Raw genomic sequence first — 27,751 nt, 5'->3', positions numbered from 1 at the left:
GCAACTTAAATCAACAGCAATTGTTGTTGTTTCTTGTGCGCTGCAATTTAGTCAGCCACTTCCGTAGTACACGCACCTTCAATCCTTCGTGGGCTTTCTAGTTTCTCGATTGGCGTCATAATTGCCTCCTTAGCCAGCCAAGTGGAGTGCAAACGAAATTTATCAGCTATGCCGCCGCCATCCTTTGTTGGGCAATAAATTTTTGCGCACTCACCGTAGGCAAAAGCCACACCCATCTCCGGTGCTGTCGCTTGGGCCTGAAGTAGGCATCTCTAGTATAAATGGCAACGCTTATGCAATGCAAAGGCAAACATAAATCTTGGTTAAACTGCCTCCGAGGTAGGTGCAAGGAGCAGATTAGATTGGCCAAGAGGCGAAAGGTAAACAGCCACCAGCTAACAGAGTCCTGCTGGAGGCGATGGCTCCAGGCCACGCATGTCTTAAAGGTGATTGCGTGCCCGCCCACTTGCATGGCCTAGCCACGTCCCCCTCTCGCTCTCTTTCTCTTTATCATGAAACTTTTTATTTTTGGCGCGTTTTTTCTTTTCCCATTTTGGTTGAGAAAGTTTTTTGCGTGCATTTCTATTTATGTGCTTGCCATAAAGTTTAGGAGGGACCATCAAGCCAACAAACAAAGAAACAAAACAAAACCAAGAAATATAAAAAAAATGGCAGAGCCAGCGACAGAATACATTCTCTTCTTACTTTTTACGCGAGTGCGCGCCTAAAAGGCTGCACGCAATTTTTTCATTTGCAGCTCTTGGGCGACGTGCGTGCCTTTGTGTATGTGTGTGTGTGTGCTGGATGTGGTTTTGTTTGCATACAAAATTTGTGTACGTGTTATTTTAACTTTGCCACTTTTATGCTCTATATAATTTTTGTATCTTTTTGTTATTGTTGTGTGAGCCTGTGTCTGTATATGTGTGTCAGCAGAAAAACAACACTGCCAACCAAAAGGAGACAGCAGGAAAGCAGAGCAAAAGCGGCAAACAATTTCAGTAGCAACTTTAACACCTTTGCCAAAAGAAACAAAATACCAGCACACACACACACACACAGGGAGACAAAAAACTTTGCCATGTGGTCTTACAGGTGTTAATGTTCGTATGCGTGTCGTTTGCTGATAAAATGCTGAGTCCAACCAAAAAAAACAACCAGCCAAATATCATATCATCACAAAAAACAAAGTAAAACTGAACATTTGTTTTCACATTTATATTTCGTTAAACACTCAGGGAAGAGGGCTCTTGTTTTTGCTTTATTTTCTTTTATACATACATAACTAAGTTATAGACCTCTCTTTCTCTTTCTCTTTCTATATATATACATATGTATATATGGTAATTTATGTCAGTTTTTTTTTTTTATTTAAAGTTAATTTATACTACATACAAGTCAATAAGTGTATTTGAAATCAAAACTTAGTTAAATTTTATTTAAAATTAACTCAACTACAACTTAATCAATTAACTTACAATTCTAGTTAAACATACATTTAAGAATAGATATGTGGGGGTATGGGATTCAATTCTAAACCAATTACACTATTGCCAGATGTAATTAAATTACGAATTGAATTACCCAAAGAACAAATGTAATTGATTTGTTGATTGAAATGCTTTCTATTTTATGTTTCTAATTGAAATGCCCACAGAGTTGACATCAGAAGGTTTTCCTTTTTGGGAAATCTTTGCACTACTATTTTTTATATGCTTATTTACACACTGAACTTACGCACAACTGGATGAATAGATGACTAGAGAACAGGATTGGCTTGAAGATTTTGTCGCTCAACAAATTTGCTAATTGAATTTCAGTTTTTGGTCACACATTGAAAGCCAGAAAAAAAACCCACACACCCAAACACATCCCCATACAAGGACTAAATTTGTTCTAACTTTTGCCAGATTGTTTTTCGTATGGGCAAGAGGGGGAGGAGATGATTTATTTTCACTAAATTTACCACATTTTTCTAATGCTTGAGTGTCGGGATCTGAAATGATGTATGTATATATGTTTGTATATATTTTGTAAGTTGGTTTATCTGTTTTTTTTTTTTTTTTTACATGCTATAACACATTTAGCCAATTTCGCTTGCCATTCGCTTCAATTTGGTTTTCTTTTTTGATTGGATGCCATCGTGCTTTGAATGCGGTTGGCAATCGGGAACTCGGCCATCTCGTTTCATCTTAACTTATCAACTAAACATTTTACACTTAAAGTATACAAAATCACCGTTTATGCTCTGCAATTGCAATTGAATTGAATTGAATTGAAAACGAATACGTGTCCATTAATTGATCTAACATCTAATTGTAAGCCAGCAGCAGCTTAGGTAAGTTCTGAGCCCAATAGCCATTGGCTGGCCCGCGCCAGAATTATCGTTATGGTGAGCGAACGTAATAGAGTACTCTGTGAATGGCCGGCTGCGCTCCGCACTGTATATATGTGTGTAGAAGGAGGGAGGAGGAGGGGAAGAGAATTAGATATGTGCATAGAAATACATGGCCATGGGGGCCCATTGAGTTCACTCACCCAGCAGCATTGCCTCGCGATTGTCAATGATACCCGGTCGTCGTTGAAGGACACTCTCCTTGCCGCCCTTCCATAATACGGGTGATATGCTGGCTAGACACTTGACTCGCATGTCGCCATCGTGAAAGTGTCGCGACTCCAGAGGCAACTGTAGGCCCAATGTCGAGGTGATTAGCCCGTGTTTGTGCACAATGTCGTTGTATTTGTATAGGTAACGTTCGTCCAGAATCTGCAGGAAGATGAGACATAAAAGAGGTTGTAGGAGGGTTTAGGTCAGAATTAAACTGTCTGCAATGCAATTTTATTAAATGCCAAGGGTTGACACACACACACACACACACACACACATACACAGTCTCATGACATGACACTAGATGAGTGGAGACTGCGACAGGGCGTGTCAGACATGTCTAGCGAATGCTTCAAGATTGGGAGTGAGAATGGAATGATGGGATGATGGGAGAGCTGAAGTCTCTGCTGTGCCGAGGGTTACAATTACAAGAGCTTTACAATTCCTCCCTTTCAATGTTGCTGCTGTCAGCAAAGTGCACATTGAATGGCGGAGCAGGAAAAGAACACGGGCCAAAAAGAGATGAGTAAAGAACAACAAGAAAAAAAATCATTTGCCATAAATAAGAAAAATGCGAGGCAAAGATAAAAAATGTGAAATGCTCAAATAAATAACTTGAACTTTTCTTTTTAAGGAGCTTCCCCATACCAAGGCACCTCCCTCTTTCAGGTTCTCTCTCTCCTTCTCTAACCTTTAACTCTCTGTAGTGGTGTATTCGATTTGGTTTGGAATTGGGTTTGCGATTGAATGCGAACAGCACTTTGCCAACGAAATTGTTGCCATTTGTTAGTCGATTGGTTTGCCTGCCTTTTCTTTATGGTGTCCATAAAAATTACAAAGCTGCTGAATTTAAAACTTGAATTCAAGTTGAAAAGCATAAATTAAACTCGAGCAAAGGCAAAGAAGAGAGAGAGAGAGAGTGAGAGAGATTGGGGATAAGAACAAACATGCTGCTACGTCCCAAGTCCTGGATCCTGGCAATAGTCTGGCCACAAGCGTAAAATGAGGGCATTTTAAATGCCTGTCGCATTCCAAGGCCTCCGACAATGCCTGGAATAAAATTTATTTCTACGCATGCAAAGCATTAAAAAGTCCTTTGAAATTTGCTAAATATTTGGTATATATATATTCTCGTTACTGTCCTATACACAAATGTGGACAAATGTCCTCCAAGTCATGGGGGAGCCAGGGAAGGATGGATGGCTCGAGTACAATAAGCATACGACATGTTGTCCACATTGAAAATGAAAATGTGCGTTATTAAATAAACGTTCAACAGTTTTATCAATGCTAGGACTTTATATTTTGGTATGAGTATTGGCCCTCCCGCAGAGTCTGTGTCTACCTTGTTTTTTTTTTTTTTTTATTCTTTTTGTCTTCCCCCATTGTCGAAAGGCAAATAAACCGGGAAACGTGCCTAATCGCACTTATTGATTTTCCTTGTATTTATACAAAGTGGACAAGGCAAAAAAGAGGTGGAAAATGCGAAAGGACTGGAGAGGATGTGTGTTGGGTGGGTGGTTGGATGGGTTGGGCGTGGAAAACGAACATGGTACAATGAACTAACTCGTACCTTAACGCCTCGATTCACACAATTTGAGTGCCATGTAGTCGAGAAGTATGAGCATGGGCAAAAAGATGGGTTTGGGCCCGATAATATGCAGTACCGACAGAAGGCAGTTGATTTTGCTGCTTCTTGCCCGCTTTGCTCCTATTTCGTGTTCCGGCCATGCCAGACATGTAACGAGCTTTCGACCAGATGGATGGGCCACCGTTACCCAAGCTACACCTCTTATAACTAAACCCAGCCAACAACATTGGGCCATAATAAAGTATGCCAAAGCCGAAAAAAGGGAGCAACAGCAACAGCAGTCGGCAGTGCCCGTCTACATGATTTTTGTTCATGAAATAATTTCAACCAGCCTTTCAGTCGAGGCTCCCTTTTGTCTCACTTCTATCCATCATTTCTGCAGTTCTCCCCCTCCCGAAATACTCTTCTTTTGCCCCACGCTCTTTTCGTTTGTCTGCTACTGTTTGTTAGCAGCTTAAATATTTACTGTATGCATAATTTTTACATTTTTTTCCCGCCGCTCTTACTGCTTCCTGATTAGCGGGTGTGAAGAAGGAGGGCAAATGTGTATGAATCGCATTTAGGTGCAAAAAGGGTCGGCTGAACAGAAAAGGCAAAAAAGGGTTGGCTGTAAAACGTTCTGTATAAACTTCATGTTAACAAACTGAAAAAACTCACCGGCTGCTCATTGACGAACCACTGCAAATGGGAGGCTGGATGCGATTTCCCCGATGTACAATTTAAATATAAATTTTCACCAATTTGATACTGATATTGCTGTCCCCTGATATGGGGGCCATCGCGTGGTAGAACTGCAAATAAGAGAACAAGGATAAACATTAAGCGTTTCGGAGAATGAAGTAAATACATTTAGTCATACAAAAATCTTCATTTATGCTTGACTTTTCGTTAATTAGTTAAAAGAAAACCATATCAGATGAGGGCCATATGGTCGTGTTCTCATATGATGTACTGTCCTTCGACTGCTACATGAATTCCCTTTCCGAAATAACCATAATAAATATTTGTTGCGGCTTTCGCTGGCCAAGTAATTTATTAACAATTTTTTCTTATTTTGCTCTGCAAATATTTGGATGGCACACACACACACACACAGGGAAGCTGGTAGGGGGCCCAAAGCCCTAAGGAGCAGCGGATTGGGAGCAAGGGAACCAGAATAAAAGCGAGACCGGCAAACGTTTTTCAATGGAAAGAACCACATTTCTCTTTCTCTTTTCGCATTTTTTGTTCTTTTTTCTACTTTTTTTTTTTTTTTAGAACATAAAACACATACAAACCCATAGATAAAGCAATTCAGTTGTAAATGGAGAGAAGCACAGCCAAATTGAGGGAAGATGGGGCAGTTTTAAAAAAGAGAAACAGGAGCAGAAACAGAAGCACAAACGAATAGACACCCAGAGAGAGAGAGAGAGAGAGAGGGGACTACACAAAATATGTTGTAAGCGGCCTCGCTGCGGAAATATCCATTAAAATGGCATTTTAACTTATAAATCGCTAACGTGCTCCAATGCCCATAAATGCCCGTTGCCTGTCCCCGCGCACCAACCCATCCAGCTAGCGAGCCACCCATCCATCCCACCAGTTCAGGCTTAATCCCCAATCCGCTCTGGCCAGCGCCATGTTGATTTTACGCCTGCATTTTTATGTATTCCATTCCCACAATCGACCGCCCAGTCCTCTCAAACCTCTGCCCTTGCTGCTGATTCTGTGGCTGCTGCCCATTTGGTTTGTCAGCAAATAAAATAAATAATGCCCACTATACCGAGGAGTGTAAAATGTTTAAAACAAAAATGAGATAAAAAAGCCCTGGAAAAACAAACCAGAATATCTACGGAAGTTGCTGTTGGATTACAAAAATATGCTGTTATGAAACTAAGGCTTATGAATGGCTTTTTAAAAGCGTTTCCAAAGCAAAACAAACAACTCTGCGAAATTCACATTAACCGACCAAAGGCAACAACAAACGAGATTAAACTTCACTCAAATTATGTTCATATAGGATTCTTTTTATTGAAAGAGAGGTAAGAAAAATACCTGTTTGTTTGAATTAAATGCATCCAATTGAAATCGTTATTTAAAATCATATGCATTCGGAAATAGTAATGGATAAGAAAGAGCATGATTCGCATAGAGTGATCAGATGTAAAAGTAATTGTTAGTTCGCTTCTTATTTCAGTCATTCTTTGTTCAAGCCTAATAATTATATTCGAGGTCCGCTCCGAGTCCAACAGATGGCCTAAACTTATATGAACAAAAGTGTGTTTCTTTTACAAATAACAAACACAGGAAATCCTACAAAATAGTGTAGTTTTTGAGTTTCTGAGATGGCTACAAAGAGGTTTACCTTTTGGTTATTGACAATAAATTTAATAGGGTTTAAGATGTCTCTGAAGTTAACAAAACATATGTACTAAACCCCGCAGATACCTGGGACTACAAACCTAAGATTATATACAACAAAGGTGCGAGTATAAGAAGCAATAGTTTTGGCTTCATTGCAAGGTTAACTTTTGGTTAGAATAACTGAAACGCGGGGAACATACTTCCAGTTCCTTCTCCTCTGGATCCAATATATCCTTTTGGGAAGGCAAAGACAGCAACCACCTAATAAATCTATATAAACTGAGCACTTGTAGTTTCAGTTCTTCTAGATTTGACTATTGTTCTACATAAGGTGAAGGCACACTTCAGGTAAGCAGATACATATATACCTACAAAGATGTATCTCTAGCTTGTCAGAGTAGTAGGATGCGGAATCGTTTATTTATAATCAATTCTCATATTTATTGATAGTCAATTTTCACTGTAAAGAAAAACTCGTTGTCTTTTCTTTCGATTTTAATTGAATAGCTAAATCAAACTTGTGTGTAAACAATTGTTCAAAATCAATAGAAATAAGCTCTTTTACATGGATTGAAAAATATCCATTTAATATTGTCACCAATGTGGGGGAAAAGATTGAAATTTAATCTGCTCTCTTGTAAAACAAATACCATTTATTTTTATCCTGGTTTTTATTTTGTTGCTGGATGATGCATTTGTGTGTATGTGCGATTATTTTATTTGTAAATTCAATATTTGCTTGTAATTGCACAAAAATTTCTGATCAAATATTGACTCAGTTGTGTTTGATTTTGGAATTTTCGGTTGTGCATTGCAACAAAATATTTGCAGCATACGAAAACGTGACTTTGAATTGATGAAAATTCACCCAATCGATGATGAGGATGATTCTGATGGCATTCACACATCACTTTTTTCGGTTAAATGTTCAACTAAGTTTAATACTTACAGACAATATCCAATCGACCCTCGCCCTGAACAGATGAAAAGTTAGGCGCTTCGGCGGATACCTCGCAGCGATAGAGACCCGTGGAGTTTAGAGTCAGGCCACGCAGCAGGACGCGACTGGCATCAGAGAGTTCCTCCTGTGAACAGAAAAGGGCAAAAACAATAGCTTATTTTTAGCCTGTGTAAACATGGTGTGTGATAGGCATCGAATACGGGTACGTTCTGGGGAAACGAAGGGGAAGCCTTCGCAGTTTGTTGCCATTACATTTCCGTTTTGCTTTCGCATTTTTCCTTTTAGTACTTACAATCACTCGCACTCCATCCACACGATAGCTGGTCTTGGGCGGACGCGCCTTTGGCACATAGCGATAGAATTCCTCATTGTCCTTGTACCATTTGATGGCATATAGCGATTCGCCCTCCTCCAATGGCTGCTGCTCCTCTTCTTCATCTTCTTCGTTGGCGCTATCATCGAAACTATCCTCGCGCTCAAAGCTGGGCACATAGGACACAGAGCCCATGTTGGAATTGAAATTGGAGTTGGCATTGAATCCACCATTATGCGTGCTGGCCCCGACTTGGGCCCCCAAATAACCGGAGGCTGCACTTCCCCGATAGACACTGTGTCCATAGGGCGACTGTTGTGGTGGCATTTGAGCTTGACTCTGGCTTTGATATTTCATGGGCTCCTGATATTGCCTCATTGCCATGGGCTGCTGGCGTCGCTGACTGTGCGGACGCGGCAAACGCATTCTTCCACGAATCGCCGCCTTTCTACTCTCCTCATCCAAGGATTCGGCGTCTACATAGTTAAAGTCACTGCCATGATCCTGATTGCGATCGGGATGATGATGTGTATGACCATGACTCACTGAGTGGTGATGGGTGCGATTCAGTTCGTATTGGCACTCGAGGAATGCGGACTCGCCGCGCAATTTGTATGCGGGTATGGAGACCTTGATCATGCGCAGGCCTACAGCCAGACCTAAAAAAAAAAAGGATAACAACAAAGTATTGAAATCAATGCAACTTGCCAAATGAAAATCAATAGACCAAGAGACGCCCAAAGATATGCTAAACATATTTGCATAAGCTGAATTTCTGAATGGCGCCAGAAACCCAGAGGCAATCTTCGACAATAAGAGGAGAATTTTTAAAAAGGAAAATATGTATATATGTATGTACCAACACATACATACATATAGATATATTCATGTATTATATGCACAGCCAAGTTTTGTGGAGCGCGCAAATTTTCCGTTTTCCGCTTATCGTTTGCTTGAGTAGAGTAAAATTTGCATAATTGATTTGTCCCTTGGCCCTTTTGAAGCGCAATATTCTAACGAAATCCATCATCCCCCGGATTGCCTGGTTTGGTAACTAACAATTATTGTTTTAATTAAAAAAGGCAAAAGGTTTTGTCTGTCGAATTGCGTATTTATGAGTGACCATTTCAAAAAAAAAGAACACGAAAAATGTAAGTTTTGGGTGGAGTTCTGAATGGAGCGATCCAATGTGTTATCCAGCATCAGCAGGACCAGAGCTATCTGTTATCCTCTGTGGCTCTTGGTCGTAAATATTAATAAATGAGTGCGTAATCGGAGAGTAATCCTTTGTGAAATTACGACTCCGGCAGGCCACAAATTATGAACTGCCTTCCCACACAACAGGAACAGGATATTGGGTGGCATCCTTACTGTTGCTGTTGTCATTCTGTGTTGGGCTTAAATAAATACGCCGTTTAGCCGTTTATTCAGCGACTGTTCACTGAGCGTTAAATTAGAATTTCCCCTCAGCCACACACACACGCACACACGCCGACACCCACACCCACACCCACACACACACACAGTTTTGGTCATAAATGTTTTAATAGCCAACAAAATTGCCCACACTCTGACCAATAATTGTTAGGTAAAACTTGAAACCTTTAACCAAACCGACTTTAACAACATTGTGAATTCGAATTGAATGAAATTGAATTACATCAGATAGACAGTCTCTGATGTGGGGCATATGAACGAGAAGAAACTTTTGCATCTTTCAACAGCCAACGAAATTGGCTGCTCTACTTTCTGGCATACCCTTGAGGGCAAGTTAAAAGTGAAAACTGTTTGAAATGCAAGCAGAATGCATACGAAGGAATGGCTTGACTTATCTTGGCCAACTATATGGTAAATATTTATTTTTTGATAATGTCTCACATAAATATATTTCAAATTCAATTAACACTAATTGCATTCGAGCATTAATTGGGACACAAATTTTGTGATATTCTCAGGCTGTGTGGGCTTTAATGGCTGGCACACGTAATCTAATTGGCCAATTTATATGAGTACGACTTTGATGGACGACCTACAACGAAGACACCGCCTTCAAACCTGGGCTCTATCTGTGCTCTATGCTGATGTCACGACACAGTTAGCAAGATGGCAAAGCCAACTGAGTAATTTTAATAAAATTAAGCAAAAGGGCCAAAGCAAGATACGTCCACAGGGATGGAGCTAAAGAACGGCAACACACACACATGCCCACCCAAACAGAGTAAACACATGTCATTTTGGCTACATTACAAAGTATCTTAATGTTAATTAAAAACAACAAAGTCACATCAGAACAAAAAAGCAACTGAACATTCTGGGCACATAAACAAACTGAGCGACTGAAGGCGAAAAGACAAAGCATTGTCATACCCTGTGAGAAGGATGCCCGAGGCGAAGAAGAGGACGATGATAATGGTAATGAAAGGCCCATGCGAAAGAACAAACAATGGTTGAAAGCTGCATAAAATCAGATTAAATTGCCAACAAAAACAAAGCAAAACGAAAAAAAGGGCAGAGGAATTGTATGTAGGTAATACTGATATCGTATGCACAGCCAACCAAGTATTTGGCTAATTAAAGACAAGGCTTTGCCAGCCATTGCACTGGCTCACTGTGTCATGATGTTGTTGCCAACAAATGAATGTCGACCTACATATGTTTGTGTGTGAGACATAAGTAAAGAAAAGTGTGTATGTCTGCACGACTGTCTGGATTAATTTGTATGATTGTTATGGCCTTTGTTGCCACTTGTTGAGAAAAAAGACTAGATTGGTTAGAGCCCAAATGGCATTTCACTCTCACAATTATGCAAATTAGTATCTGAAGGGCAGCAGTGTACTTAAATTTGAAATTGAATATGCATAAGCAGCAAGGACGAAGAAATCATTTAGTATGCATAATAATATTGTTCATTAACGCATATTTAAGCAGGTGAAGGAGATGCCAAGTTACCTGCCAACAGACAGATCAGGCAACTTTCACGGACCATAACTTAACTTTTTCCAAGTGGGTAGCGGACGGGTGTTTAGCATAATTCGATAAAATTGGTAAACAAAATGAAGTGAAAGTGGAAGGCCGAAGAAAAGTGGACGAGCAAACACAATCAATGGAATAAAATGAGAAAGAGAACACAAGTAGAGTGGGTAGAGGGGTGGAAAGGAGAGAATAGACTGAGTTGGGTGAACTGGCCCACACTTTTGTTGCCAAATAGCGCATAATGAAGGTCGCCATTAGAAGATAAGACAAGCCAAAAATCAAGTGAAATTGTGCGGCAGCTCAGTGCTATCAATTCGGCAAACGGATACCGATGGTATGGCAATGGAAGGCAAAATGATGGCGGGCAGGACATGCGGCTTAAACTTTACACCACTAATGAGTTTGCGCCTTCACAGCAATTATGCGGCCCCTCAGTCAGAGAGGTTCTCAGAACCAAACTTTGCTATCTGCTAAATCATTTTCCTACTCTTGCTGTCCAACCTGAATGGGGAGTGAATGTAAAAGTTTCCAACAACAACCAAAAAAAAAACAAAATGTCGAAATGTCGAAGGGGGGACAACAGTGGAGATTGGAGAAACTGGCGATAGATGGAAGGGGACAACGCCTTTGTCATTGATAGTCGAATGCTGGGCAGCTCATTAAGGACACGTCTATTGTTCTCGTAATATGCTGTTGTTGTTATTTTTGGTGTTGTTATCTCATTTGCGGTGTCCAGACTTCATTAAAAATTCTGTATTCTCATGTCCGTTTTCATTTCTCTCTTGTATTTTTATTTATTTTGGTTGTTTCTTTTGTGTTTGTTGTTTGTACGCCTGATGAATATTCATTTTCGGCATTGACAGTTTAAACTTTACTTAATGCTGTTTATTAATTGCATTTAAAAAACAATTATTGTGTAGGGCTTACTGAATTTTCAACCACAACAAAAGTTGTTTGCTGTGGTGGAAAGGGTTTCGTCCTTGCGCTAAATACGCCAAACAATAATATTAAAGAATAAAACCAGCAAGAGAGAGAGACAGAGAACAGGAGGTGGAGAAAAAAACAGTAATGAAAAAGCCTTTGGGATAGTTTTAGCTTAGTTTATACTGCAACAAAGGCTAGCCTTGCCGCAGCCTGAACCACAACAACAAGCAGTAGCAGCAGCAGACGAGTCCTTCAAACAAACATAGCCAGCAAAAAAGTATGCAACAGTTTTCAAAGGCAACGAGAGGTTGGGGGTAAGAGAAATACTCATACGCCTCGTTGCCCCGACGCGATTGCGTGTGCACTTTTTGTTGTTGTCATTGTTACTGCTGCTACTGTGTTTGTTGTTGTTGTTATTGTTGTTGCTGTTGTTTGCTGTTGCCATTGCTAGCAGGCGACAACAGCAACAACATGCAAATCTGTTCAAGCGCTTCTGATGTATTCAAGTTGACACAAATCTGGCGCAAATCCTCGCACACACACACGACTCTAAACGACTCTGACAAGGCAAGCTGAGCGTTCGCATATCTGTGTGTGTGTGTGAGTGAAACATTTATGAATAAAATAGAAACAAGCAACAAGCATCAACAGCAACAACAACGACAACAAATGACAAGCGAGTAACAAGCGAGCAAAAAAGGCGAACAAATTAAAAGCAAAATAACCGCAGGTGATGGCTAAAAAAGAAAGAGAACTAAGAGTGAAAGAGTGAGTAAAACAGTTACCTAGTTGACTTGTAATTGGAAATGAAAAGTGGAGACTGCGCCACAGCTACTTAAAGTAAAATGAAATAAAAAAGATCTCAACTAAGCGAACTGAACTAACTGAAAGTGAAGATTAGATCAAAGTGTTGCCCAGGTAACATCGTGTATGCACTTGAGGGTTGGTCGTTTTCGAGATTATTCGAGATTTCTCTTGTAGCGAATCAGCAGTCATTTGCCACACAAATCGTTTCTACTCTTTCGCACACATATGTATATATGGATGTGTGCCGTGCATGGCAGGGGGAATTGAGAAAAATTCCAAACTGACAGCTAACTCAAGCATATTAAAAGTCTTGAAAATTGTATTAAAAAAATTATCATGTTTTATTTAGAATAAAAAACCGAAAATTGCCAAACACAAACTCAACTCCCCCACCACCCCATCGAGCAGTAGGAGTAAGTCCGACTCATTTGTATGCGCGCCGCATGTGGCACACAAGAAAAATAACTGAAATAAGTGAAACGAGCAGGCGCTTTGTGGATTGACGTAGGTAAGTTGATAGGGATTTCTTTTCTCGTTTCATTTTCTTGTTGTTGGGTTGCCGGCACGCACAGAAAGTTACATATGCCATGCTGGATATGGGCGAGAGCTCTGTGTGTGCGTTGGGGTGTTAAAATGCCACAAGTGACTTTGTTCAGCAGTTACAATTTGCTTTTTATTGACTCGCAAGGTGTCGAAACGAGCAATCAACTGGAAATCGGCATGCCCCGCTTCATACTCTCTAACCCCGACCATCGTATCCTTTGGCAAACAAATGTAAGAAACGTAAGAAATTTTGCACTTACCTTGCAGCAGAGAGCAAATGAGCAGCACAATGATGCGTATATCGTTTGTGTATTTCATGTTTACAACATAATATATAATCCTTTATGAAACGATAATGATGACGATGACGACGTCCTTGCAGATGCTGATGATGATGATGACGCCTTCTTTTGTGCACTGCAGAAGTTTCCTGTGACTCTTTTTTCGCTTCTCCGTTATGTGATCCTTTATAAGCTGTATGTGTGTATTTTCTTTTTGCTGATTTAAGCGTTTTTCCTCTTTCCGTTTCACTGATAGTTTCTTGGCTTAGTCTTTTGATGCCTTTTGTTTACGACTGTTGCTTCTCATTTATACAGCTTCTGTCATTGTTCTTTGGTTTTGGTTTGTTTTTCTCTGTTTTTCCGTTTGCTTATTACTTTGTGCAACTTTTCGCATAAACTTGGCCCATGTTGCCATTTATAAGTTGGCTCAATTCGATAGGCATGACTTGGTCTGACTCTCTTTAGTCTCATGTGCTATGGACTGCAACGGCCTCATTAAATTCAGCTTCAAGTCATTCAAAGTCTGTGCAAAAAAAGACAATAAATTGCTTTTAATAAAGTTGGAATGCTTACAGTTGGGCAAAAGTTATGGCAATTTATGTAAATCCATAATAAATGTGATAACTTATCCTTCTAAAAACTACAACTAGAATCCATTGGTACTTAAAGGCTGAGCTCTGTATATATATGAATATGCTTTGCTTACTAACGACAGTACAATTTATATATCATCTAACTAAATAAACAGAAAAAGAAAAACCATAATGAATAGAAAAACGAATACGAGCACAGTTTTCCTCATCACTGTCATACCTTTGCCTTCTCCTCCTCTATTTTCCACTTGGGGGTTTTTCCTTTTTGACAGCAACCTTAATTTTCTACTCAGGCAAATGAGTTCTGCTTGCCACTGAATTGAAAGGACATTTTCCTCTCGTTTTTATGTGCTGATTTATATCGATTTTCATAGAGGCAACCGCCGCTTAGTTGACTAACGTTTCGAGCTATTGTTCTTTTGTTAACACTTTGCCCATTGCCAAAATGACAAATCGTTATGGTAACATGTTATATAAATATAAGAGTATTATATCTCTGATCTTTTTTTGCGGCATTTCGCATTGATTTTGTTTCAATCAAACGTATGAGTAAAAAAAGGACTCGTTTAAGTAAAATTAAGTCTATTTATAAAAGAGCCAAGGAAAAGGGCCAAGTCAAATATAAAAGGTTAATGTATTTTTGTATGCGTGTGGGTGTTCCTGATGTATTTGTGTGGGCATTTGGCATATGCCACCGTTGAACTGAGGTCACAAGGCTAAATGTGGCCCTTTTTTTATGCAGTCCTTAAATATTTCACCAAATCAAATTACAAATTCATTTATAGAAAACAAAACAAAACAGAAAATATCAAAGAAGTTAAATTCGGCTATGCCGAAGTTTATATACCCTTGCAGTCCTTGACAATAATAATTTCACATGTTCAAAATTTGTTTTCTGCAACTCAATTCATTAATATACAAACAAAACAATTTTACTCTTCATACTATGTACAATTTGTTCTTCTTCTTCCCTCATTCCCTAAGCAAAGCAACGCACGCATACACATACAGTTTATGTAGCGTTGCGTCTGTGTGAGTATGCATGTGCTCTGTTGATTTGATGATGACGTAGTAGGCAGCAAGCAGAGCTGCCGGCAGCGATTGAGCCGATTTATATAGACTGTAACTTGTGTTCTATTTATCCGATCAGGGTCAAATTTTGGGATCTGAGATTTTATATCAAATTCTATTATATTGGTAAATTTCATGGGGATACTCCAATTTTTGCAAAAATTTTTGTTCCAGAGCTATATGATATAGTAGTCCGATCCCAAAGATTTTCATACTTTATCTCACCCGGGTAAAAAAAAGGTCCCAAAAAAAATTTCATCCCGATAGCTCTTAAGATGGCTGAGTAAAACGCGTACGCACCGACGGACAGACGGACAGACGGACAGACGGACAGACGGACATGGCTATATCGACTTAGCTTCTCATGCTGATCAAGAATATATATACTTTATGGGGTCGGAAACGTCTCCTTCTGTGCGTTACAAACATCTGACCAATTTTATAATACCCTCTGCAAGGGTATAAAAAGAGAAAATATCTTGGACAAAACTCAACAAAAACAAAACACATTTGGCGGCAAATTGTCCAAAATGAAAATGTATGGAAAATAAAAAACCATCGAAATATTGCATAAGCGGATTTTGAAAACTTTTTTTGCTATCCTGTAATAAAATGTCGACAGATAAAATGGTCTGAATAGACTTTACTGAAATTGCTATTCATGAATTTTCAATTAGCCATATTCTAATCTACCCATTCGCTTACTGAGCATCAGGAGCTTACTATGTAGGATACTTAAAATGCCCAAGGACATGTGCTTTGGCCCTGAGCCGTCGATGTGCTCATGAAATGTGCATAAATCAAAACGAACCAGCGGTTCAGTGGGTGCGCGGCGGAGACTAAGAGCGGTGAAGAGCGGCTGGGAGGTGGTTTGAAAAGCGACGGCATCTGGCAGTCCGTCTTGTGGCTCTTAAAGCTTGGAAAACATTTGGTGTAGCTTTGCTTTTAATGAAAAATGAAGCTGAAATAATCATAAAAACAAAAAGGACCTGCAGACTGAAGCCAGAGAGGCAGGCGGGCTACAACGGAAATGTAAATGCCAAGTAAACTGTGACGACGCTGGCATCATCATCATCATCATCATCATCATCTGGGTGGCTGCCTATTCTTTTCGCATTTGGCACACTAAAACTTTTGGCTCTTGGCCCCGCTCTCTCTCTTTCTTTCTCTCTCTCTGGCTCTGTCTTTCTTCTGTTGTCATTTTTTTGCTTTGCTTTTTCGTTTCGTTTTTTTTGGTTCATTCTGTCCACATTTGAAGATGAATTTGTCTGCAGAGCCAAGCCCGGCCCACTACCTCGTCGCTTCATTATGCACAGAGCCAGGAAAGTTTTGGGGCCCCCCACCCGATTCATTCTATTCCATCCTCTGACCCATTATCCCTTGTGGAGTTTGTTTTGCTACGCAAAGTGCTGCGCCTGCGATTATGCAGCAAAAACTTTTGCAACGCTTTGCCATTTTGCATTGCAAAGCGCGCGGCAACTCAAATTGGGTTGCTCAAGAGTTGTCAGCTGGATTGATGTTGGTTTGAATGGATGACTGGCTGACTAACGGAATGAATGAATGAATGAATGGATGAGCAAAAAGTGTCGGAGCTTGGGTGCTCTGGAATGAGGGATGCAAGCATTTTTCCACTGCATTTTCCCTTGGCAAAGTTAGCTAATTTTTAAGTTGCTTAAATATGTGCAAACATTGCACGACAAATGTAAATCGTCTCTTTGGCATTGTAAGCGCCCCCTCTCTCTCTCTGTCTCTCTCACTCACTTCCTATCTCTTTGTCTGTCCCGCCAACTTAACAAACTTTTCTAGTTTTCTGGCGTCTGCGGTTGCATCTTGGTCTTGGTCTGATATTAGAATGCAACTTCATGCCACTCCACCGCGAACTTTTGCCAGTGCAATGTTTGTGGGTTTGTGTCTGCTTCCTGCTTCCTCTCTTGAAATCTTTTTGTCTCTATCAGGAACTTTTGTTACTGTAGAAGTTATTAAAGCTGCAACCGCACTTTATTATTGTGCAACAAAAAAAACAAAAAATAAAAGAAGTATAAGCAAACAACTCGAGCCACAAGTTTGGTCCCCATTCTGCACCCTGCCACAGCGTTGAGTGGAGTTTTATGTTGTTGTTTGTCTTGTCTATTGTTGAAGAAGAGTTTTATAGTTCTCTGTGTGTGTGTGTGTTTATTTTGAGGGTTATCATTTCTAGCTTCTAGTACATAATAGTTTATGAATTTCCACAAATGTTTTATTTTGGTATTAAACATTCATTTTAATGCAACCTTCTGACCTAATAAAGCCCTTTCCACCTCCAGATGGGGCCAACCATATATCTGGTGTATTATTGTCAAAATGTCAAACCGTTACTAATTTACACACACATGCAAATATGTTCACCTGTGTGTTGTGTGTATTTAATATTGATTTTCAGATTGACCCCACACTCTGCACATATGTAGATTGTATACAAATTGTCGAATTGACAAATAAACAGGGACAGGGGCAAGAGCACACATTGTGGCCAATGGATGGAATAGACCACATCTGTGGGTGTTGGTTGCATTACCATTACCAAAAATCGCATTAAAATTCAAAAGGGCGTATTGTTGTTGACCCTAGCCGGCTCTGGCATAAAGTCAAAATGTTTGACATTTAATCCAATTAAAAATAAATTTTACATTAGCGCTCAAAGCGAAATTAAATGGGAGCGCAACGCAGCTGCACAACATGTAAAACATGTAAAACACCTGCAACACTCAACCACACACACGCACACCCACGCACACACACGCAAAGTTGGCAGTTAATTAAAGTGGCACGAGCTGAAAATAATCCACATTAAGTATTATTTAAATAATAATGATAAGGGAGCCCCATTCGGCTTATGATATTACATTACATAAATAAACTGTTGTGGCAACTAAATTTCCAAGATTACCGAATAACTTGGCTTATCCTTTCTATTTATAACTTGTGCTAATGCTAAAACTATTATTAAGGCAATATCTTAGAGTCCTTAATGAGTCCATCTAATTGACCGCCTGTTAGGTTTAGCTCCTCAAACATTTTATTAGCCCAAGAAAACGACTACTAAACGATTCAAACACATTTTGACGCGGTGGTCGGTATATGAAAAGAATTAGTCCCCTAAAGTATGCAATACACATTCGAAAAATAAGTTTCTTTAATATAATAATGAACTTATATACTTTTAAACACAGTTTAAACCACAGTTTTTACATACGGATAATTTCTAAAAGTATTCAACTGCCAATGGCATACTTTAAGGGGTAAATGAAGTCTGTTTCACATATTTAGAACTGCATGTTCCACATATGTGAAAGTCCCTCATTGATTTTAGTAAAGATTATTTTGTAAATAAAAGAATATAGGCCAAATTTAACTTAAGGTTGAAACGTCTTAACCAACAGTTTGAGTTTTTCAGTCATAAGGATATAAAATATCTGGGACATGAAAGTAAGTTTTCATTTCTTTTATTATCACTACGTATGTATGTGTGTGTGTTAAATAATAATAACAAAAAAAAATACATTTTTCTCTATCATAAACACAAATCAAGTGTCCTTTTGGTCGACTGTATTTTTAGAAGTGGACATGAAACATCTTGCAAACCGCCGCAGACTCAATCTCTGCTAATCTGTCAGATACTTTATGACTTTGGCTAACAGGATTGGTTATATGTGTGAGTGTGTGTGTGTGTGTGTGTGAAAGTGTGTGGTCTTGCAATTTATTAAATGACATTTTCGGATGGCATTCGACAACAAATTTCATGTGGCTAACATGTGGCAGCTTATTGTTGGACTAGACCAGACACTAAATCCACACCAGCACGGGGCGAAGACAATTTATTGGACATTGGTTTTCAAATTTTATTTTTCATCTGCAGACATTTTCAATTTCCCATATAGTCAAAGTTTAATCAACAAAATCAAGTCCTTTTGAACATAAAATTTTGATGGCTACGAAATTTTTCCTTCATTTCTATTTCTCACCCATGGCGCAATTGAACAATGCCGACTCATCGAGAGCAATGTGACAAGTCTCATTATAAAAATGTTCACTTGCTAAACAACAACATTCCTTTTGATGTCATTTCATTTTCATGTCCTTTGAATAGAGTGGCAAACTGATAAATGGTTATGAAACTGCGGGCAAGGGAACAACTGAGCATATTTTCTGTTGTGTTCAAGTGGCTCACGTGCTGCAAATAAAATGAGTTTATGAGCAAAGGGATAAAAACTTGTTGTCATGTGGCAGCGGCGGCATGGGCGTGGCCCAAAGTGTTTATAGCCTGTCCTGTTGATAGTCCCTAACACAAATTAACCACAACTAACCACATTACAAATAAATTATCATTTTCATCGCATACATCACACACACACTCACACACAAAAGCTAATGAGTCAAATTTTTATGTGGGTTATGTAGGAGGATGTGTCTATGAGTGTGTGTGTGTGTGTGTTGGCTAAACATTCAACATTTTATGTCAATTTATTTCGCAGTTACACACACATTTTCCACACTCTCAGGAAACTACTGAAAAAACTAGCAACAACAGGAAGGAGAATGGGCCAACTATGAAATTCGTATGACATAAAAGTTAAATTTTTAATGCCAGCATTTTTGCTACTCTCTGCGTGTGGTTTCAGTTGTTTCAGGTGCCAGGCACATAAAAAATAAATGATCAAAAACAACAAAAAAAACTGAGAGAAGCATAAAAAAGCAAAACGCAACAAAAAAACGTATTCACGGCTTGGCTTGGCTTGTCTCGACTTGGCCAAGTAGCGTAAAGGCAAATGGAAAGCCATGGCAGGCCGCAATTGTGCGGCTTATATGAAGGCCGCGACAAAGGCTGTGGCACCAAAGGCATAGAAAGGGAGAGAGAGAGAGAGAGCGAAAGAATCTTCCACATTTTGTCACCCAGCCACGTAACTTGCGACAATTTTTTATGGCAAACAAATTTTGTTGTTTTTTTTAACCCAAAGCAAGAGAGTGAATCACAGTACAGAGAGAAGGGGGAGATGGGGAAGGTGGGCAGGTGGATGGAGCTGGAATTTCTCACAACGGAAGAGGAAATGAAAAAGTACTTAATATGGCACAAAGGAAAACTCAAAAGCAGCTACAAAGTGAAAGTAAGTGGAATAAGTGAATGAAAGTGCTGAAAGCAAAAACATGAATAAATATTTCCACGAAAACTTAAGACTTGAAAAGGAACATTGACATTAAATGTATAATTAAGTTTAACCAAACTCAACCTTTTTTGCTTGCTTTTAACTTCTATTAATACATATACATATATAAATAACTAGTCAAAGTTAAAGCTTTAGTCGAATGTTTCCGACCACAAGCTGCATTGCCATGGCAATAATATTGGCATCTGGCGACCCAATGGAATTCCATTCATCTCCACCGTTCAGTCACATGATAGCGAAACATTCAAAGCGTTTTTCTACCTTCCCTGCAGCTTCAGCACTCATCCGGCTTCTGCCCTCCGCCAAAGTGTTCGCTCTCCAAATAAACTTTTGCGCGTGAGCGTCAAGTGAAGTCAAAAAATTAAATGTTATACGGAAGATTTGTTGGTTATGAAAATGCCTTCATGTACATCAGACAGCCAGACGGCAGAAGCATGCCAAAATAAAGCCATGGCTTCGGTGTGTATGTACATATGTGTGAGTGTGAGTGTGTGCTGCGTTGGGCTTGTAAAGCCTTAGAGCAACGGTGCGTATGAGTTATATGTACATACAAATGTATGCTTATATAATTTTTGCGTATGCGAGTGGCAAGTTTTATGGCTGCGTGAAGCGTAAAATAAATTTTCCATGTGAAACAAATCAACCTAAAATTGATTTGCCTTGAGAGGGAGAGAGTGAGAGAGAGCGGGAGAAGGGAAATAGCATAAATATTTGATTAATTAAATTACCTTTAACTCATCAAATTTAAAAGCATATAAATATTTGATTAATATAACTTCATAAATAATAGAAAACTCAATTACAAGTTATATTAAGTTAAAATCCATTGTCTATCTTTACACTAAGTTTTATCCAAACAAAACGAATTCTAGACTAAACATTTCTAAGTGTTTGGTTGGGGCATGTTTAGTTAAGGTTTCTGAGGGAAACCCAGCAACTTTTAAACTATTTCAAACTACTTTTTGTTTTCAAAACATATAATTTTAAAAGAGTACAGAAATAGAAAGCCAGAACCGACAGAGTTAGAAATTAATGTATTTAATGTCGTGGGGAATTTTGGAATTTCCTAAACAGATCCAAAAGGGACGCAGAGGTCTAAAAAATTTTGATTGTTTCTGTTCTCATTTGCGATTTCTTATGTTTTTTTTTTGCGGAATCGGCGTTGAGATCTGTTCTCGCTTCCAAATTTTTCACATATGAATGGTTGAGTCAGTGCAATGAAAAGTAATTGCAAATTTTATTACAAATATTGTGACTTTTAGATATTATTCTACTAGAATATTCTGTTATATGATTAGTATTAGTAGATAATTTAATTCCAATCAATAATTTATACGAATCATTTCTCATCATTCCAGCCAACCAAGAAACCTCAAGTGAATAATTATGATAGCTTTTAAAATGGCATTGAATGTTATGTCAATGTTTATGCCACTTTTTATTGTTGACAATAAACGACAATTAATTTGATGTAAAATGTGTGATGAAAATTGTATAAGAAATTGAATAAAATCGACTTGGAAAAGAGAAAAGACCTGATAGAAATATACTCTTAGAGTTAGATGCATCATTCAGTTGTAATTAAACTTTAAACTTATTTAAAAACTGAGAAAAAACGCAGATTTGTAGTGTCTTAAATACAAATTGAACAAAACCTTTCAGATATATATTTCCGCGTAAAAATTTTCAATCGTTCAGCATTGTCAAAAATGTCTGAAAATACCTTAAATATTCGAACTTCGAGCTTAAATATTCGAACCGACTCTTCATCATAACATTAAAATCTTCAGTTCTAAGGAATTTTAATCAAATTTATTAAAGTTTTTTACCAAGAAAAACTAAAAGGTAAGCCCCACCTACACCTTTTATGCCCAAAGGGTGGGAAAAAGTTTTTATTAACCACTTTTTCAAATGAGGTCAACGAATTAAGGTTTGTCACACCTGAATTATTTCATTATAAAGGACTCAAAAGGATAAATTAATGTTTCCACAGAAGAAATTCACAAAATTCATGGTCTACTATTTGTCGATATCTAGGCTAAGGTTGACCTCTCTCACAATGTGTCTCTATCTGTCTTGCTTACTCTTCAGATGGCTGTCTCTTTCCATTTTACTCATGCTGTTTTGATTACTTTCACATTTTGTTAACTTACTCGTCGTCTGACTGTAAAACAGAATGTTTAATGTAGAAGCAAAACAACAGAAACTGGGCCCAACGACCAAGCCCATTGCCATTGTTGTTTATGCCGGAAATTAAACGCACCGGCAAAAGGAAGTCTGCCTTAATGTACTAAAGTGAAATAACGTGTAGGTAGGCACTCACTCCACCCACCCTACCCTACCCCACCCCACCGCACCTTCTACTTGCTGACAACTCTCAACTACAACATGGACGAAATGTAGCAAAAACAGAACCAAGTGAAAAGTATCTTGATGTCGAATGTCTGTAACAATTGCCAATTCTGTTCATATAAATTCGTAATAAATGAAATTTTGGTCGATCTATACAGTTATGCTATATAGCTTCACCTACATCCAATGCTGAATCATTTACGTTGGGATTTTCTTTATATCTGCCCTTTTTTGGGGGGGTGGAAAAACTTTTTTGGTCCTGTCCCTGGTTATGCCAATCATATGGGGAACAGCAAAGGCAGAATTATATTTTTGTTTTTTTAACAGCGATAAAAACTTTCTCCAGTAAAAAAAAGGCGATTCGCAAGAGACAAGACTGCTAAAAAATGAAGGCAAATAAGTTTAAAGAACGCTTTCTGGGCCAAAATCTTTGCTGCCAAAAAAAAAAACAAAAAGAGAAATAACGAAAAAATAGAAAAAACTAAGCGAACAACATATAATTGGAAAACTTTCAACGATGCAGAAAGAAAAAGTGTGAAGAAATATATTTAAGTGGCAAGAAATTGAAAAAAAAAAAAAAAACAAAATACAAATCGAATAAAAGAAGGAAAATTGGAAACTAAAACTAAAGCAAATAAACTAATTGAAAGGACAAGGTGATGCCAGTTACTTAAATATTGATGGAATTATTGAAATGTCAATTACCTTTCAATGGCTAATCGATACGAAATGGAAAAGGGAATTGTTACTAGTGGGAGAACTTATGTGTGTGTGTGTGTCTGTGTGAGCGTAATAAATATCGTAGAATGCATAATTCAATTGAGTTTTATGGCTGCATTGCCACGCCTCATGATTTACACTCGATTGTTGACTTTGCATATATTTTCAATTGAATTTTAATTGAAATTATGAGGATTCGGCAGGAGCAACGGGAATGGCAACGCCAAACGACATTACCAGTATACCGAATTGTTTGCCTTTGTTTTGCTTTTGTTTGACTTAGCAGGACCCTTGATTTCGGTTGCGGTGAGTTGGAGGCAAAGGCATAGGTCGCATAGGAGGGTATACGTTGTTGAGTGGGCGGGGCCAAGCATTTAGCTTATTAGAATATGTATTGTTTGCCCAATAATCCAGCTCACGCAATGTTATCGACCCCCAATGGGAATTGACTGAGGCTCGGTTAGTCTAGCGGGCTGCGGCAGGGAGGTCCTTGGAACCAGAGCAAAGTGGGGTTAAAAGTCAAATACAGATGGCCCAAGGAAGGGAATTGGGATTTCAATATTGTGGCGGACTGTTGTTACAACAATTATAATTTAATTGCTCGACTAACTTCACATTGTCTATAAGCAAAATACTGCTCAATGATTTATCCATATCCAACAAATCTACGAAAATGCGAGAGAAAGAACTTTCTCTTTGAGTACATGTATAATATGTACATATTTACTTTTGATGTGTATATATGAATTACTTTGCTTCTGGACCCATTTCCATATCAAACAATTTCATTTTCATATGTCTCTGTTTGCCTTTAATTGGATTTTTGTTCTTCTTTCTTTTTTGGTGGGTGGGGGAGGTGGGAAGTTGGTATGGAATTTGTTGTACTTGCCTTTGCCGTTTCACTTCTGTTTCTGTTTGAGTTTGAATTTGTGCTTATTAATTCCAGAAATGGACTCTTTGCCACACTTGTCTAGCATATATCCACGTGTATGCATTTATGTACATACATATGTGTATATGAATTACTTTATTTGGGTCTCACTTTCTCAATGCTCGTTTCGCGTTTTACCCAATTCTCTTTTGCCATTTAACGACAGGGACATGCACTTTTTTGCCACCTGACATGCAATTTATGTGAACTTTAATTGAGGTAAAAAATAAAAAGGACTCGCCACTAATGTTTCATTTCACGCCTGCTGCTTTAGCCGAAACACGAACATGCCAACGTGAACGGATACGCTAAGGATTAAGCGGGAAACACAAGTGATTTGCCGCAGTTCACGTCCTTGCCGTCACTCGTACCGTATTCAACTGAAAGGACATGCCACATCTATATGAACTGGTTTGATTTGTTTGCTCCTTCGGCTACCTTGTCATGCAGCCATCGGTGGCGTTCGGCTGGAGTTCGTCTTGCCAATTCGGCTTGTCTCTTCTCCCCATTTTAGTACACAGGAGAGAGCTTTTGTTTTATCGTAAATGTGGCTAAGAGAAAATATTCTCTTCATTTTGACTTCCTTTTCTTTTTTGTCAAGGAGGCCTTCTTTTGTTTGTCATTTGACAATTTTTAAGGCATTAGAGCGAAATTTTGTTTATTTTTTTCAATTACTTCAAATTCGTTTTCGTTTTCCTTCTTTTTTTCTAACAAAATTAAACAGGGTTGGCTATTCCACATGTTGTGATAACAAATGAAAATTATTTGAAAAAATAAACAAGAAACAACGAAACGTAATTCATACACAACTACACAAAAAAGATTTGCCAGCTCTGTGGTTTTATTTGGCCAACCGCAAAATTCTTTGACATCAGCTCCAATAAGAACAACAACAGCAAGAGCCACAGAAGCAAAAATAATAATAATAACAACAAGAAAAGGAGAAAACCAACTCTTGAGCAAAGTAAGGCAAAGCCAACGGAAATTGTTAACCTTTTGGGGATATCAAACATTTACGATTGCGTGGCACAGCAGCAGGAACAACATTTAAGTTTTTATCAGCAGCAAAATAAAGTTTTGGTTTACGGATTGCCTAACAGTATAACCAAATACCACCACCACCCACGAGGGTCCCCCACTCCGGCCCGCCTTTTGCCCTGTGCCACAAGTGCTCACTGCGGCAGCCCAAAGGACGGCCAAAAAGATTTGATGCAACATTTGTTTTCCTTTTCTTTTATACGCTTGTTCTAAAAACTTTTATCCTTTTCAATTTTATTTTCTGTGGAGTACTTTTTGAAGGATTTAAATTTCGTTTGCCCCTGGTGCTTTGCTGCGGTGCGTGTGTGCCATTCCGCCCGCCTTCCATCATCCTACCCCATCCCCGGCCTGGTGCTGGCAATCGTGGGAGCGGTTGCATCAACTATTTCGCGGTCAGGTGAGTGCTCACAGATTTGGCTATTGTTTCCGCCTCAATTAAATGCAAATCAAACTCAATCCAATTCGCTCGCTCATCCATTTGTGCGCTTGAATTGCGTTTATTTGCGTTTATTTATCTGGCATTTCGCATCGAGCTTATTTGTTCCACATTAGCCACAATGAGCAAGAAGAAGAGCAGCGACCACAAGTCAAGTGGACACGCAAAGCCACCTGCCATCCCGGGCACATCTCATGCTTTCAATAATGACAACGATGCCAGCTTATGGAGCATGGAGGACATAGCGCATGGCATGAGTGCGGGTGTCCCCTTTATTCTGGTCGATGGAGTGGCTGCAACCACTCGATCTCAACTGGACAAGGCTCTGGCCCGGCAGGAGGGCGAGCGTATGACTAAAGTGATGAGGGAATGCGGACAGTTGATTCAACTGGAGTCCATCGGCCCGCCTCCTGAACTTGAGGAGACTATCACAGGAACACCAGACACTGCCATGGCCTCACTAAAGGCAATGGAGGACGAGCTCAAATACCAAAATGATTTGGAGGATCTCTGCTTACCCATGCTTCAGCTGGAGTACAACAATGAACTTGAATCAGACGAGGAACTGCCCACTGCCATTGGGAATTCCTCAGACAACGAGATTTCAGAGACTTCAGTTTCAAAAACGGCTGATGCCCAAAACCTTACGCTGGGTCAGACCACCTCAAATTTGGACCACATACGCTCCAAGCTGGAAGAGTTGCGTAATCAGCAGGAGAAAATGCTCAAAGTTTCCTCTGGTTTTTCGGAACGACCCAGCATCAGAAGGCAGGCCACTTTTGACATCAAGCGAGATGATGTTCGCCTGGAGAGCTTAGATGGCCCACTCAGCCTCCAAATCCCTATGCAACAGTCCAACAAGCCACCGAAGCCAGAAGAGACCACTTCGCCATCAAAATTGTCAAAGATACCTCTTTATCGTACTGATAGCAAGCTAACTACACCTGCGCCCGCAGGGCAGACTAATACATCCCTAAAAGATCCTGAAATCTGCCATATTATAAACCAAATTGGTGATTTACTCATACAATATCAACGGAAGCATCTGCAAAACTTGGGCAAGAAACCCACCTATTCCTACTTGGTCACTATCAATCCAGAAGCTGTCGTTTCGAAATGCACTGTGCAGCCGATTGATAATCCCAATTCACTAATGGAGAAAGAACAGAATTTGCTACTACCTGAGACTCGATCCAAAAGCACCATTGCCATGCCATCTTTGGGAAATCCCACTATTAACATATTCTCTCCAAGATCAACCAATAGATTTGGCGCCAATCCATCCCTTCGTTCTTTCAAGACTGAGGCAATTGACAATGAGAGAAACACTAAGAAAATGCAACGCCTCCCGGCTCAGGGTAAACAAAATTGTTCTGGAATCATGTTGGGATTGTTGGACATTCCTCGAACTTCTGCCACCTTGAAGGGCATACAACGAAGGTCCCGAACTTAAGACAATCCTCAATATTAGTCATTTTGGATGCATTTCAAAAACACATTTCTAGGGATTTCCATCAAGAAGATTATCTAATGCAAAGTAACCTTAATTAAGCTCTTATTCGCATCCTGGGCAACTTATGCTGAAATGTTAGTTAAAGAATTAAAATTAAAGTTCGAATATATTTCAAATAACACTTTCTTCGTTATTTACACTGGATGGCTTTCCAATCCTCCACTTTTATTTTCGTTGAGTTTGACAATTTTAGCATTTAAGAGTAACTTAAAATTATGTTGGCATTCCCATTGCCAAGAAATAATTTAAATTTCAAGTAGTTTACTTGAGTTTCCGAGTGAAGATTCAAATTGCACGGTTTGCTTAATTGCTTCCACTGGCTTCAGGTGCAGCTAAGTATTCTTGGCCAACGCACTTTTGCTGCTCATTTTCGTGGGGCCCTCCGAGGAGGGCTTATAGTGCTCACTTTGTGCAATTGTGGCACAACTTTTGCCTGTCATTTTTCGCCTTGGTGAAGTGCCCCCCACACGTCCGCTCGGATGGCCCCTCTTTTGGTGTTTGGGCTCGCCTTGTGCCAGTTTCCTTCTCGTCCTTGGAAGGGACCAACACTTGTCA

General features: G+C 39.2%; 2 protein-coding genes across 2 annotated transcripts; one reads left to right on the top strand and one right to left on the bottom strand.

Annotated features, from left to right (window-relative positions):
• Window positions 1–1,209: 1,209 nt before the first annotated feature.
• On the bottom strand, window positions 1,210–24,568 carry beat-IV (beaten path IV). Its single transcript, XM_068297070.1, has 7 exons — window positions 24,168–24,568; window positions 13,321–13,864; window positions 7,793–8,472; window positions 7,489–7,624; window positions 4,854–4,987; window positions 2,536–2,764; window positions 1,210–2,438 (listed from the first exon to the last, which is right to left on the bottom strand). Exons 2-7 carry the CDS (start codon window positions 13,376–13,378, stop codon window positions 2,332–2,334), a joined length of 1,344 nt encoding a protein of 447 aa, XP_068153171.1. The 5' UTR covers window positions 13,379–13,864; window positions 24,168–24,568; the 3' UTR covers window positions 1,210–2,331.
• Window positions 24,569–24,900: 332 nt separating this feature from the next.
• LOC137582476 (uncharacterized) lies at window positions 24,901–27,315 on the top strand. The gene is made up of 2 exons (XM_068297044.1): window positions 24,901–25,644; window positions 25,800–27,315. Exon 2 carries the CDS (start codon window positions 25,805–25,807, stop codon window positions 27,134–27,136), a length of 1,332 nt encoding a protein of 443 aa, XP_068153145.1. The 5' UTR covers window positions 24,901–25,644; window positions 25,800–25,804; the 3' UTR covers window positions 27,137–27,315.
• Window positions 27,316–27,751: the final 436 nt, after the last annotated feature.

This window comes from Drosophila tropicalis, unplaced genomic scaffold, assembly GCF_018151085.1.
Source record: "Drosophila tropicalis isolate 14030-0801.00 unplaced genomic scaffold, ASM1815108v1 contig_859, whole genome shotgun sequence".
Taxonomy (NCBI): domain Eukaryota; kingdom Metazoa; phylum Arthropoda; class Insecta; order Diptera; family Drosophilidae; genus Drosophila; species Drosophila tropicalis.
This window is presented reverse-complemented; position numbering and strand designations above follow the sequence as displayed.